This window comes from Pomacea canaliculata, linkage group LG6, assembly GCF_003073045.1.
Source record: "Pomacea canaliculata isolate SZHN2017 linkage group LG6, ASM307304v1, whole genome shotgun sequence".
In the NCBI taxonomy this organism is placed as follows: domain Eukaryota; kingdom Metazoa; phylum Mollusca; class Gastropoda; order Architaenioglossa; family Ampullariidae; genus Pomacea; species Pomacea canaliculata.
The window spans coordinates 3,704,051-3,718,889 of NC_037595.1; the positions used below are offsets into that span (position 1 = coordinate 3,704,051).

The 14,839-nt window shown below is 41.8% G+C and overlaps 1 protein-coding gene across 2 annotated transcripts; it reads left to right on the forward strand.

Moving 5' to 3' along the window:
• The first annotated feature begins 802 nt into the window (after positions 1 to 802).
• On the forward strand, positions 803 to 14,839 carry LOC112566898. Of its 2 annotated transcripts, XM_025243320.1 has the most exons (6): positions 811 to 1,118; positions 2,710 to 4,013; positions 10,787 to 10,831; positions 11,964 to 12,029; positions 12,208 to 12,356; positions 13,700 to 14,839. In XM_025243320.1, the coding sequence occupies exons 2-6, from the start codon at positions 3,158 to 3,160 to the stop codon at positions 13,745 to 13,747; spliced, it is 1,164 nt and encodes a 387-aa protein (XP_025099105.1). In that variant the 5' UTR covers positions 811 to 1,118; positions 2,710 to 3,157; the 3' UTR covers positions 13,748 to 14,839. The 2 variants fall into 2 exon arrangements, with proteins under 2 accessions (XP_025099106.1, XP_025099105.1); XM_025243321.1 differs by lacking the exon at positions 13,700 to 14,839 and having other exon boundaries at positions 803 to 1,118; positions 11,964 to 12,028; positions 12,206 to 12,307.

Consider the following 14,839-nt stretch of genomic DNA (forward strand, 5'->3'; position numbering starts at 1 on the left):
GTAGGTGATCAGATAAATAAATAGTGGTATAACAAAATTCAATATTTTGTTTGTATTTGTCTTATAAATAAATTATATATACATAATATTCATCTGATTAAGCGGCTGTCGGGCACCCAAAGCCGACACAACATATAGAAGGACTAACTCCAAGAGAAAGGACATCAAGGATCTCCATAAAAACACTTCCTCGCCATTTTTTGTTGTTGTTGTTCTTCCTCTTGATGTTGTTGTTCTTGTTCTTTTGTTGTTGTTGTTGTTATTGCTGCTGCTGTTGTAATTCTTCTTCTAATACATTATTTATTACCTCTACCACGGATTTGAAACCTTACTCCGATCAAAAGAATCTCCTTTCTCCATAGTCCTGTATCTAATAATTCTATCACATCCAAACAACAACAACAACAACAACAAAGAAAACCAAACCAAAAAAACCAAACAAACAAATTAAACACCATGAAATTGGTAAAAAGCGAAAACATGCCATCTTGACCTTCCTAATTTTCCGACCAGGCTCTTGAAGACGCAGGGCAAGGTAGTCTCGCTGAAGCACGCGCACTAAGCGATATGCCAGGGCATGCACGTGACCTGGGAAGGTAGGGATGGGAGGAACGAGTGAGGAAGGAGGCGGCAGAGGCGTGGGATGGCAGACGAACAGCACTGTGACCACGTGTGCGCCGACGAAAGTCCGTCTCGTGTATCTGCCCATTACCCACCCGACCGCTACCCACCCGACGGCCAGTTGCCGACAGTAGGCGCAACGTCGTGCAGCGACAGCAGCTACAGCAGCTACACCAGCGGCTGCGCGGCAGTGTTAGGTGTGCGTACAGAAGGCGCTGGGGAGTGGGTTGTTGTGGTGTTGATGGAGGGGGAGGACAGGTGGGGTTAGGGGGTTCAGGAGGGACGGCACCCGACCGGTACTGCATGACGTTTGGCGTCGGCGGGTCCCTCTGGTGATGGAACTGGCAAGATGAGGGAGACTGCGCGTGAGGTGGGAGGACGGGGGAAGAGGGAGGGTTCTTGGGAAATCAGTTTTCCACCTCATGGACACCCTCTTCTCTACTTAAGCCCCATGGCCGGCTCGACACTACGCATTGTTCACGGTGGCGCATCCCAAGGTAACGTTGTTTGAGCTTTTCTGTTTTCTGGCACAGAGTCTGTTACCGCTACTTTTTCTATTTCTCCTTTCACCTTTTCTTCGTTAGTTTCATTTTCTTCTTTGTCAGCGTTTTCTGGCGGCATCACTTCTTAGGGCGTCGCTACCTGAGTGACTTATACGCGAAAGTTTCTATTCATGGACGAAAATGAATGCCTTTGCTCACTAAAAAGCGAGTGTGTAGTGTAAACAGGGTTTTCCACGATTTTTTCCTATTTTTGTCTTCGTCTGCACCGCTGCAACCAATCGGATCAAGGCTTTTAAAATCGGCGACACAAAACACGTCGGACTGGTGTGCACGTGACTAGAAAAACGACGATGATGACAACAATGATGAGAAGGCAGAAACGATGCAAAAGAACAATGTAAAGCTCGCTTCGTGATCAGTGGTCGTATTCGTTAATTGTATTTCATTTGTCAGTCATTGATTAGCCCCCTGCTTCACCATCTCCTAGCAACGTCATCGTAAATCTCGTTCTTGTTTCTAGAATGTGTTAGGATTGTTGAGTAGGAGTTGAGCATCCTCAGCCACGTAAGTACTTCCTGTCCACCAACAAAGCTTGCAATTGATTGCTAGAAGTATTGGAGGATGTTACTAGCGTTCTACTGAAAATCAAAATATATTATTTCATAAATTGGGGCGCTCTGGAGGTACGTTGAAAACAAAACTTTGTTTTTGCAGAATGTCCTAAAATGGATGTACTTAAAAGGATTGTAGACAAAATATTTATACCGTTTACAGAACTGTTTAGGACTTGCGTTATGCTCCAATGCACACAGCTATCGACTTCATAATCTAACTTATATAATGTTAAAATCGGACGATCTGGATCCGATAACATCGTCGATCACACGACCATTTCATTAAAAACACAAGAAGAGCTCTTTATGAATGCTACCATGAAGAACAAATGAAATGTCAAAGCTGTCTGCAAAGTTACTATACTTTACCAGGGCTGAGCGGTTGGCTACCCGCCATTTCTCTAGCTTTGTCCTCATGTAGGATGTCTTTCCCGAAAAGCTAGTCATCCAGCAATCAAACTGCCATCTGTCCAATAAGTACAGTCAAAGTCACACCTGCATTGAGCATATGTCCTGGGGTACAGTTGGACAATTGTGCACAGGTGGGAAAGTCTTTAATCGGAAAATTTACAGGTTGACCAGGCGGCAAGTGATCAAATGTCTGCAGCCTACACCGGAGACGAAATCTGAAGCTTTGGTACAACAGTTCGCCCACATCTTCGACTGTCCGTCTTCTTGTTTGAAAATCAAATTTACTGATGGATGGAGACATCTCTTAATTAAATAATACTATTTTAATTTATGCAAACCGCGTCAAAATCGAATAACAATATTATATACTGATAACAAAGATTTATGGCAACGACAATTTAGTGGAGCAAGAGGTAGAATTTTGATATCGGCTGTCAGATTAACAAACAGAGAGACAATGTCCTCAATTTAAAATTGATCGCCAGCCTGTTGTACAGGTGATGGCAATATCCAGATTCATGCTGTTATTTTTTGTGACTGTTTTATTGTGATTGTCGCAGGTGCCAGACGTGGTGTCGATGTGCGTGGACATCAAAATGAGGGTGATGCGACAGTGAGTAACAGTAGAACTCCTTCCGCCAGACTCCAGTCAAAACTGAAGAGAACAGACCTCCCCATACAACAGACTTGTGGATTTCTTTCTTGCAATTTGCACTTGCGTGATCTCAACTGCCAACATTCATAGCAAGTGCACGCATTTCACCTGCTACTGGAAGAAAAGCAAAGTGGACGTCTGTTTTCACAAGGAGAAGTCGTTACTACTGTCTCCACCTCTGCTACTAACAGTCTCCACATCTGCTGTTAAAACCCTGTAACTGCTGCTTTTTCCACAAACCTGAACTTGATACTCCTCAGGGCTGAAAAACACTACCTTATTAGTGCCCAGTTTTTTCTAATCTTAGAATCATTGTCTGGGGACGTCAAAGGGCCACAACTCTAGAGAACACGATGAGCCACTTCTGTAAACTGTGGTGTCGGCTGACAGGTCTGCTTCTGGCAGCCTGCATCGCTGGCAACATTCAGGCATCTGCAACATCTGGCAGAGATGAGCTTCGCTCACAGTTGTATGCTCTCGACACCTTGTCTAGGGTTCCTGTAGACACTGCAGTCCGTCTTGCCTGGGGAAGGCAAAGGGATACGACTCCGCTTCTGCGACCTGCAGGACGTGTGGACGGTCGGGTGTGGCAGTCGTCCGGCGGACGACCCTTCGCCGATCTCGGTCAGCTCAGGTTCTTGGCAAAAAGAGGCGATTTTCGGAGGGCCCGTGATGGAAACTCGGAGGAATCACTCGTGGACTACGAACCTAACTACAGCTCTCTGACCTCTTCCAAATGGGACGAAATGGACGACCTCAGTGGAGGACAACGTGCAGGAGGACTGGACACCCAGTACGATCGCGATGTAAATCGAGAAATCTTTGCTTATCCTGGCTTATCCTCTTTGGAAGGTGGCGCTTTCGACACAGAGCGAGACACCCGCGGTTCCCTCCACGATGTGAGGTTGTCTGGCAGGGACTACTTTGACGGCGAGGGGAAGATGGAGACCACGGCTGACCGCACACCCTATGCAGGTCCCTTGATCGATGCTGTCATCGACGATGTCACGGATTGGCTTCGGGACGGCATCGTCAACTCCGCCAGAACTCGCTTGAGGGGAAGAGAACTGCTCGTGCCTCAAGACGCCGACGATGTCGGAAGAGTTGCCTCTCCCTTCGACAGGCCTTCGGCGAGGGACACTGACCTCTGGCACAGTCACGTGGTACCAGAAACGACGAGGGATTCTTCGATCAAAATCCAGAGAAGAGGTAAGAAAGCCCTTTTTTGAAAATCTTCTGGTCCCTCCTTCCATTTATTGTGACGGTTTGTAGAGAGAGAAAGAGAGAGCTATTTCTCTTTGTCTGCACATAGAAGGATGCCGCTTTATTCTTTTAGAAAGAAAAAAGGAGTGGAGAAAATATTTTTATGCTACACTATATTGTAAAAAAAAGAGACAACTGCCTGTCTGACCGCTTTGTCAGATATTTTTATGGTAGGTGTAAGGTGGGGGTAGGGACGAGTATGATGTAGGTATCGAACTCACAAAGGAAATTCTTGTAGGCAAAATTTATAACACACGCAGCGTTACGCCCAACTCAGTGTATTGAATGAGCGAACAAATGAATCAATATGAATGATATTTGTGCGTACGACTGAAGGTAAACACTCGACAAAGCAATCTTTTTCGTTAGTTTTTTTTTATTTATTTAACAGCTACTGTCACTTTTATCTTCGATCGACAGGGACAGAACTGGTTGGTCATATTGTGGGGGTTGGGATGGGGAGTGGCAGGGAATGTGCAATCTTCGGGTCTGGCGAAAAATAAATAAAGCAAAATTTTTTTGAACACTTTTATTTGAAATATACTAAAATCCTTAGGTCTCGGGATTTTCTTTAATACATCATTTAAAATGTAAAAATGTGAGGGCACTCTTACAAATATTTTATAATTACCTTACTTTCATAAATAAAATCAATAAATTTTAAAATTTGTGATAAGATTTTTAATAGCTTGAAAGAATGCCCCTTTCTCAAATAGTATGTGCGCGTGGGTGCAATATCTGTGCGTGTCTTACATTGGAGGAAAAAAAAACCATGATGATTACGCAATTAGGAGAAATCTGATAGTATTCGATATCATTGAACGCTGTTTTGTTTAGCTTAATTAATTTTTAAAAAGCTTAAAATGAGCTTAAAATGAGGACAAGCAGAACCATCTACGTTTGAAAGAGAGGTCATCAAAACAATGTGATTCAAATAAAATAAAAATTAATTGGCTTAAAATACTCTGAGGCCTCGCACAAGCACAGTTGCACAGAGTTCTTTTCACTTTTCACTTTTCACTTTTCATTTCGTTTTCTCTTAGTTTTCGAAAGATGGCACAACGCTAGTTTGTCATAGTTTCAAGTTACATGATTTTAATTACAGTGCAAATGTGAAATATGTCCACGATATACTGAGATCGGTCTCCCACAGAAATAAAAGCAACATCTGATATCATCTAATTTGTGGACACGCTAGTCGCCAATCGCTCCGAGAGAAGAAACATTGACCCCACTGACCCTTGGTGTATTACGACATCTCAGGGTGCTTACCACCTTGTATGTAAGAATATTTCGCGTGGGAGTGGACAAAAAATGGTGACATGGGTGCAGGAGAGGGTTTCTATCTTCAGAGCTTTATGACATCAAGGATGTTAAAGAAATTTAAGTTTATGAGGCGCTTCTCGAGGATCGTATCTTTTCCAGAGGAGTTTTTAAAGGTTTCCCGAGCTTAATTCAAGTTACAGGCATTCTAACATAAAAGATTATTGTCGAGAAAATCAAATAGAATTCGAGCTTATATAGAAGCGCGAAAAAGAGATTGTTCTCGCGATGCTGAAATCAGAGCTTAATAACTTTAATGTATTTAAACTGAAATAAATTTTAATTAAAAAGTTCTGGTGAAGTTAGCTTTAGTCTGATCTGCTTATCAGGACATTGCTGCTGTCCCTTGTCTGTGATCAAAACAGACCTTGAAATACTATCAACATCAGAGCAGTAAATATGTTCGTGGTGTCAAACCATTCAGTCTTCCTCTCCCCCGCTTGTCTCACTCCTCCATCCCACTACGCTGTTTTTTGTTTTGTTGTTGTTGTTGTTGTTGTTTTTTTTGTTTCCTATTTTCCTGGCTGGTGTCCACCGTTTCAAACGTTGAGGATAATTTATTGAACTCTGTGAACGAATAGCATTTCAGTTTGTATCGCCTGGTTGGCACATTAATCATGTGGCTTCATCCGTCCCCAGCCAATTAATGTTTTTTTTCTGTCCTTGCTTGTCAGTGTCATCGACACGTTTATTGGTTGTCGTCACAAGATGCTATGTGTAGATGTGGACATCATTAACATCTGTCAAACATGTAAAAGTCAATAAACAACCAAGTTGTGCACACACACACACACACTGTCGCCGTTTACTCGTATCTACAAAGGCTGGTAAACTGAGTTCTTTATTTTTCTCTCGCCTCCGCCCTCAAAAGCGATGAATTAAGTAACAGTCACTGACATATGTCACTGCTCTCCTCCACCCGTGTTCCTAGCCATTCCTCCATAACCCTGCTCAGTGATGCGGATAATTAAAAACTATACAACCTGTCAACACAAACAAAACCGGGCTGTGACCTAAAATCACATGCATTTCCTGCATTAACCGCCCTTTGCTCACATCCAATGCCGCCATTGTCGCCGTCACGTGTCACTTGAGCCCGCGCGTCAGGAGTCACGTGTCACCCGAGCCTCGCTCCAGGAGCGTGGCGTATGCGCGCGCACGCCTCTGACTTTTCCGCCTCATCCATTTCCCAGCTGGCGGGTGGTGGTGGCCGCGTGCACGCGCGCGTTTGTAGATCCTGTTCGGCGTGACAGTCGGCGTGTCACAACAGCTCCCTGGAGGGCCCTCCGCTCCACCGCTTTATCTTTGGCAAACAGGGCGCATCCTGAACCACCGCAGGGCTGCCACCATCGCTTGATCAATTTGTCATTACGGGGTATAGAGGGTGTGTGGGGTGGTGGTGGGTAGGTGGGAGGGAGGGAACGTTCTTCTGCTTGCTCTTTCTCCAGTTGCTTAAAATGCAAAACCACAAAGATAAACATTTCCTAAATGAGAATCTGAATTCTTTCAGTCTTGAAAACCGTGCATCCCATTGTGCGACATCAAAATTCCATTGTAGCTAAAGAGACATAGATATCCTCAGTGGGTGTTGAATCAACATAAATATCAGCTCTCAAAACCGACAGAAATATTCTAGGAAGGCTGCGTAAATATTTTAGTATGTGCTAAAGTGACATAGATATCTGACTGTATGCTAAGTTGACATAAATATCTCATTGCACACCAAAGCGAATTAACTATGCCGGTGAAAAGCGACATATCTCCCTCTGTACTAACCCGACAGATATGCTAAACAGAGTTCTGTGTAATATTTCAGTCATATACATCGTTAATGGCATATACCGCGGTTTACTCAACCGTTAGATAAGAAGATTTGCTAAAACCACACATATAGATACAAGCAAAAACAAAATGTAAAATATGGCAATAAACAATCAGCTATTTCAACAAAAACACATCAATCTTTCCACAGCTGATTTCTGGTTTATCTTTTTCCAAAATAAGGTTTGTTGTTATGGACTGAGAGCTTCTTAACTGGTCTTTAGCAGGCAAAGCAATTAGGTCTACAGATCGTGTAGACAAAACCATTAGGTCTAGAGAATATGCAGACACAGCTATTAACTCTACAGAAGGTGTAGACGCAGGTAGTAAGTCTCAGGTGAACGTGTCGACATAGCCAGTGAGTATAGAAAACATGTGTATAATACAGTGTAGACGACACGTAGACATTGTTGTTAGCTGTACAAAACATATCAATTCATAAAGTGTAGACTAGCTATTTAGTCCACATTTTCACAAGCTGCGGTGTGTGGCAACTAGTGTGAGGCTGGGTACCGCCTACCTGGCTTTGTGGCAACAACTAGCCAGCGCTTAGCCGCCAGTGGTAATAGCTTTTAATTATTCAGGCGCAGCTGGTCCTCTCTTTTTAACTGCTGATTTCTCAAGCAATGGATTTGTCATTATTTTACAGACATGCGACTTTTTTTCCGTCGGTACGGGTCAGCGTGTGAGCGCTGTCCTGTTTTTCAAGGTCCGTTGTTTCAGGAACCATAACTCATACGCGTGAGCAGTTATGTTCCCTGGCAAAATGGTTTCAAACTTTACTAACGCGGGCTGTACTACACACCACATTATAGCTGTATGCACAAATGTAATCTTTTTTTAATTATTAGGTACCTGACTACTTAGGAGATAGATTCAGGTAAAGTAACAAGGGATAGAAGCGGGCGTTCCCCTCTCCCCACCCGTTACACACGACGCAGATGCCACAAGGACGCGGATGCCACCCTCACACAAAAGTTGGCCCCGAGATTTCCTGACGACCGAAACTTAAGTCTGGCCCAGAGAAAAGTGAGGTCTCTAACAACGACCTGATCAGGTTAGGGATGACATTGACTTTTACCTTTTACCCTGATGGCGTCACGAGGTGTCTTGGCTACAACTTACAATTTAGTCTCGATAAGTAAACACTGTGAGAACTGTAGCGCCTCGACACGACTCCAGAACAGTTTTAGGGACGTTTGACCCTTCCACATACCCTTCCTCCCTCTCCCTTCCCCCCCGCCGTGCCTACCCACAATAAGGACCTGGCTCGGTGCAGCAAGAACCATTGCAACGTCCAAGCTGTGTCAACGGCCAGCGGGCAGGGTATATGAAAACACCTCCCACTCGTCTCCTAGACCTTTTGGTCAACTTCCGGTGTCTACGAGCAGCTCTCACGTGGACAAAAGCGGCTGACAGCCATAGGGCAAAGGTCGCGTCAGTGCACATAACTGGCCGGCGAGTGTCCGACCGAAGATGCTGTGGGGAGTTGGAGGAGAAAACAAAGCTGCCTGCAAGACATGACGGTTGGACAGGGCTGACGCAGGAAGTAAACTCGGGTGTTAAAGGTCTAGAAAGCAAAATTTAATTTTCTTGTTTTCTTAAAAACAAACCTGGGATGAGGTCAGTACACGGCAATATTTTCGGAAAGAATTAATACCCACCCCCAACCCCTCACGTCTTCTCATTATCAAGATACTAGCCTACAGCATCGCCATTCACGGTAAAGGATGAAACAGCTTCACATTAGGAATATACACAGTTCCAATGGGTCATCTAAGACCAGATATTAATTTGGCGATTTCATAGACATTTGTGGTGTCTGTTGGAGTTGGTTTTCATATTTGTAGGCTTTTATTCTCAAGAACAACGAGGGTTTGAAGGGGAAGAGTTCATTCCTCTGTTTTTAAATAGTATTTTGAAGTAAAGTCAACCCAAAGTAAAAAATTGTGCAGACCTTCTCTTTCGATGCATTTCGGGTGAGTGAGTATTTTTCTATGATCTGCATAATGCAAATACATTAAACTATGATGGAATATCATCGACTGACTGAGATATCTGAAGTCCAGAAGTACGACAGACTGGACCGCACTGTCCACAGACATTCTTCATAATCTGCCCGCCGACCCCGAGGCCAGAGTGATTCTTAATTACGTTGATCGACTTCAGGCTAGTGGAACCCCTGTGACAAAAATAGAATCTCAGTCGTTAACAGTTCGACCTTATCATCGCCTTCCGAGGGCGACGACAACAGGCAAACTAACAGACGAGACTTACCACTAGACTTGCCCACCAGAACAAAGCTCCACCCACGTGACGCCCTGGGCAAGAGGGTTTATGAGGAACATCAAAACACTTTTTCACTCCAAGGCACTGACAATGACACTGAATATATTGCTGACTTTGATATAAGGGAATAATATCTCCGAGGACCACAACTACAGCTGCTTTTTTCACTTCATTGAAAAATATAATGATGGCATTGCGAAGTTTATTGTTACAAAACATTCATGAACTAGGAAGCTCAGTGGGCAATTTATTAATATCATTCTAAATTTGAACTGATTGTGTACATGTGTACATAAGCAAAGTGTGAGATATGTAAATAGATATATAAACATTTTAAGAAAGGTTTGAAACAAACAGAAGGTAAGTTGGGAAATCATTGTCATCTGGGAAAAAAAGCAATTGCGAAAGACAGTTGGACAGGTTTTAACTTTCACAAACTACTCAATGGACAGACGCAAAATGTTTCAACATCTAGTCTTTTGCCTTCTTATGTTTGTTGAATGAATTGATTTTTTTTTCTCTTCATGACAAGATGTTTATTTGTGGAGTCTCAGGAAATTGAGCCGATTGTGTTAGTGATACAGTCTTCAATAACATTAACATACCGACTACTGCAAAGGAGGAGATAATGTAATGTATGAATTACTTAAAGTAGTAGGAAGTATTGAATATACTATTATGATAGACATTTCAAAACCTATCGCTCTGTGACCTACAGAATGCTTTACATGATGATAATGACGATCACTCACGACCTTTCAACACTTGAGAAAAAATATCAAACGCTATTTTGCTTTTTAATAAATCCCTATTTCATTTCATTTTCAGGTACGATGAATATGATATGGAATTTCCGACAATGTTCAAAAATATAAGTCAAATAGTCAGATTTTTTTTCTATACATTAAATTTAGTTTATTACAAAATTGGATTTAGAAAGTCGATATCAGACCTTACAAAATAAGTCATTTCCGCTTGCGAAATACAAGCCTTGACACATTGACATTCTTCCTGTACACAGTAAGATATCAGTCTAAAGAAGAATATAATTATACAGAGCAAAAGAAAACACGTTTTGTATAACATGTTGTGATAGGGATTTTGAAACCCACTATCTATGGTACATAGAATTCTTGGGGAAAAGGGAGCACTCACACACACACACACACACAAAATTAATTTTCTTCCTTGAGTAGAAAGCTTATTCACTATCTCTCTCTATCACTTGTCTATTTTTTCTGAAGATAATTGTGTTTTTATGATTGTTGGTTATATTTCATTTCCAGGGATGATGTTTGATCTAAGGAGGGCGTATGCAAGCAGAGCTCAACGTAAGTACAAGAAGGGAATTAATTTCTTATCTACAGACCAATAAGAGTCGGGCCAAGGTGCAGGCAGAGTTTCGACTAACTCCAAACAAAAATTTTCTTGATTGAATTATTTGCTATCCACGATACTGCACCTGCTTGTAACAAGTGACTAGCTACCTATGCCTGTCTAGGGGGAACGTTTCTCAAGCAAACACATCATCCACTAAACATTAATTTAGTTGTTTCTAGTAGTTTTTCAACTCTTTTCATTTTTACGAATTGAAAGCGTTTGACAAAGCAGCTTTGAGGGTTAGAGAGTAACACTTTCACGAGCCACCTGCATCTGCACTTGCTTATATATATACTGCTAACCGGGGTACTCGGCTTCGTCCAGTCAACTCTTCCAGCTAGGGTTTTATCCTCAACTGTCGGTCTACGGGTTCATTTGAGGCAGTCTCAAAAGTGGTCAAAAAATGAAACACTGTTACTCTTGTTGTCCCCTCCCTATCTTGACAGGTCATGTTCGCAAAGGGAGCACGAGTAAAATCTCCATGCAGATTGTTCTTCCTCTCTTCCCCTTCCGTCTCTCTCCCCTCTCTTTCTTTCCTCTCTCTCTCTCGTCGGTACCATCTCAAATTACGATATTGTCCACGTTGTTTTGCGTGATAGAGTTTCGTCGCAATTTCTTATGCATAATATTCTCCATTTAAAGCCATCAGTAAATTCTTAGGACGGAGAAGCTAAAAACATGCTCCGGAGTAATGCAAACCAAACAAACATAGCTAAAACCGAGACAATCGATAGGAGTCTTCCTGCCAAATAATTTAAGGATCGGAGAAACGGTGTGAAATTGCACAGGTTTCAAGAAATGCCCCCAGACACACATTGCCACACTTTGCTTTACACATAAGATTAAGAAGATATATGCTCGTCGTATATGATCCCATGAGGTGGTTTTGATTATCATGCATAATATATAATATAAATGTTATAATAAATATGTTTGTATGCATACTTTTCGCATCACTCAAACGAGGCCCTCATCATGATATTTACATATCGCCACACATTTCCATTGACAGTATAAGACATTTATTGTATCCTTAAGATGTTTCATTGAGACTGTTTTACCTGTTGTTTATTTCTGTTGCAGCCGCATATGAGATACCACCTTATATGTTTAAGATCGGAAGCCCATTACAAGAAAAAGTCAAAAAAGGTATGTCCTCGTAGCCACGTATGTCTTATTCTTTTGTGTTATGTCTTTTTCTAGGATAAATTCTTCCAGATGTAGCATGTCAGTAAGCCCCTTCCTTTCCCCGAAAGCACCCCCCCCCCCAAAGCAATTTTATCTTGAGATCAGACAATTTAGTAAAAAATATTATTATCGTCTCCAGCTTGTGGACCTCGAGGGAAACTCTCATCTGTGATCACGTGCTCTAGAGATGCGTCTGTCTGTCTCGATGACAACATGCTTTGCGATGGAAGTCGTGACTGTCCAAATGGTGAAGATGAGTCTGCAGCAGTGTGCATTCTTCGCTACTTGGTAAGGCGAACTTTCCTATTAGTTTCACATTAATATCTTTAGACATTGCACATGAGCGTTTGATTATGGATGTATAACCGACACTAGCTGAGGACCCGGATGCTGGCTTTGCAGCACCGAATGAGTAACACATGATAAGGAGAGTGACTGTTTTAATTAGCTGACAGGGTAATCAAGGCACGACCGGTTTCAAGATATTCCAAAAAAATTTTTAAACACAGATCTCATATGTCGATGGTTTTTCAGAGTATTTGTGTCCATTCGCATGGTTGGCATGGAAACAACTTTTGCACCATCTCACGCACATTCTGATGCAGGGCTGTGAGAGTCGGGGTTTCATATTTCTACCGTTTAGTGTTTTAAAGATTAAGTTGCTACAATTTTTAAACTGTACACTGTCACTGGGTCGTATAGGTATAGAAATGTTTTAGAATGAAGTTTCAGTAAATTATTGCACGTCTTCTTAATACTCCAGGTCTCCAATGTCCTTATTCACAGGGTTGTCCATGGGACATATTTTTCTATCCCGTCCCATCCTATCCCATGGGAATTTATGCCTGTCCCATCCCGTCCCTTCCCATGGGACGTTTCCCATGGGATTCCTATGGTAATAACATCCCTATGGACAACACTGCTGGTACGGCCAAAACAATTTTCGCACTTGCTTTTAGCAGTGGAAATCTATGTTCATTTTTCCAATAATTTACTTACGCAACTGCAAATTTCAGCGTAAATTTATTTTACAATATCAAATATCGACTACCATGGGAAATACAAATGTGTGCTGTCCCATCCCATCCCATCCCATCCCATGGGACGTTTCCCATGGGATTCCCATTCCTATGGACAACACTGCTTATTCACATTCTGATCGAATGTTTCTTTAAAGTGGTGGCTTAACTGAACGCCCCTTTCCGGTCAGAATCTGGTCAAAGCAGTCAAATGTTCGTTCTTAATACCAAGCCTATGATCTCCTAACTGGTTCTATGTTGATCGGTGATCTAGGTTCCATTTGTGAATTTGACCTTTGAACCTAGTTCGCGACCAAAGTTCGAAATTCGATTCGACACTGCTGATCCTTCTGAACCTTGTGGGAAGGATCGCTAACTTAAGACGGTGCTAAAGGATGTAGTAGTAGTAGTAGTAGTAGTAGTAGTAGTAGTAGTAGTAGTAGTAGTAGTAGTAGTAGTAGTAGTAGTAGTAGTAATAGAAGTGAATACAATGTATAAGAAAAAGTGTGATTGCGCCTTGTGTTGTCTCGGCTGCAGTATGGTTTCTTTGATCTCGGTAAGCAAAACTGCAGGAACAATTGATCTTAATGAGAGCATTTTTTACCCCTACAGGTGCCAGACAGTTCACCACATCAGTTGCCATTCGTCGGGAAGGCTTGAGAAGTAAACCTTGGTCCCGCTGCATGATAAGTTCACCTGAGCATCTCGGACAGCTACATACAAACCCGCCTCGAGCACCGTGACACTCTTTCGAGTCTGTCTGCAACTCCATCACCTGAACCTGTTGAGCTTCTTGACATGACGATTGGTGGGACCTCTTGATGGGCCGTGGGCCACAACATGATTCACAGAAACATATATTAGGCGTTTACGACAGTTGTAGTGTGCAAGGTAGAGCAAAGACCATTTACTTTAAGTATTATTAAGCAAAGCTAGTTTCAGTTGCCTCAAGAGGACTATGTAGCTGGCGAAGTTACAAATCCTCGTTAATGACAAGAACAGTAACAACAATTAAAAACCACTTTCATAAGCAGTTTGATAACGAATGGTGTCTAAATGGTCAGAATAATTTTTCTCTTAGCTACCTATATGTGCAGGTTATACAACAGTGCAAAACAGCTTTAGGTGTAGTTTTGTTTCTTCCTTTTTGTCTAAATAAGAAAACATATCTTCTATGAATGTTATGACCTTCCAAGATTCTCGTTGAAGAAAATGGTTTCAAGACCTTTTACTGTTACAAAACGGACATTTTTCTCTCTCAAACTATGTATATATTGATCTCGTTTGTTTTTATATCCTTCCTTTTTCTTGTCTAAGGGCTTGAGCATCTAACAATTTAATTCACCAAAATATTTCAGAACCTGAACTCCGTACATTTGACTGATTTACAAAAATGTTATTTACAATACTACGTAGATGCATATGTGTTGTAGAAGTGAGTGTGTCTGTTATTTGCAAAGGTGGGTGAATGGCTGTTGATGATTTAGTCTGTATATGATTTATGTAAAGCGCTCTGAGCAAATCTTTGGAAAACCGCTATATAAATTATTATTATTATTATTATTATTATTATTATTATTATTATTATTATTATTATTATTATTATTATTAGTAGTAGTAGTAGTAGTAGTAGTAGTAGTAGTAGTAGCTGAATTGTGAAGGTCAGGTCAGTGCTCATTTGGTCAAGGTCCTTTTTGTGCTGATTTCGACATCAGGGTTGATTATCTGCGATTGAAACAGTGCCTGAAAATC

Coding starts and splice junctions, on each gene's coding strand:
- LOC112566898 (XM_025243320.1), top strand. CDS start 3,158: ATGAGCCACTTCTGTAAACTGTGGTGTCGGCTGACAGGTCTGCTTCTG. Junction 4,014..10,786: donor GATCAAAATCCAGAGAAGAG/GTAAGAAAGCCC, acceptor TTTCATTTCCAG/GGATGATGTTTGATCTAAGG. Junction 12,357..13,699: donor TGTGCATTCTTCGCTACTTG/GTAAGGCGAACT, acceptor TTACCCCTACAG/GTGCCAGACAGTTCACCACA.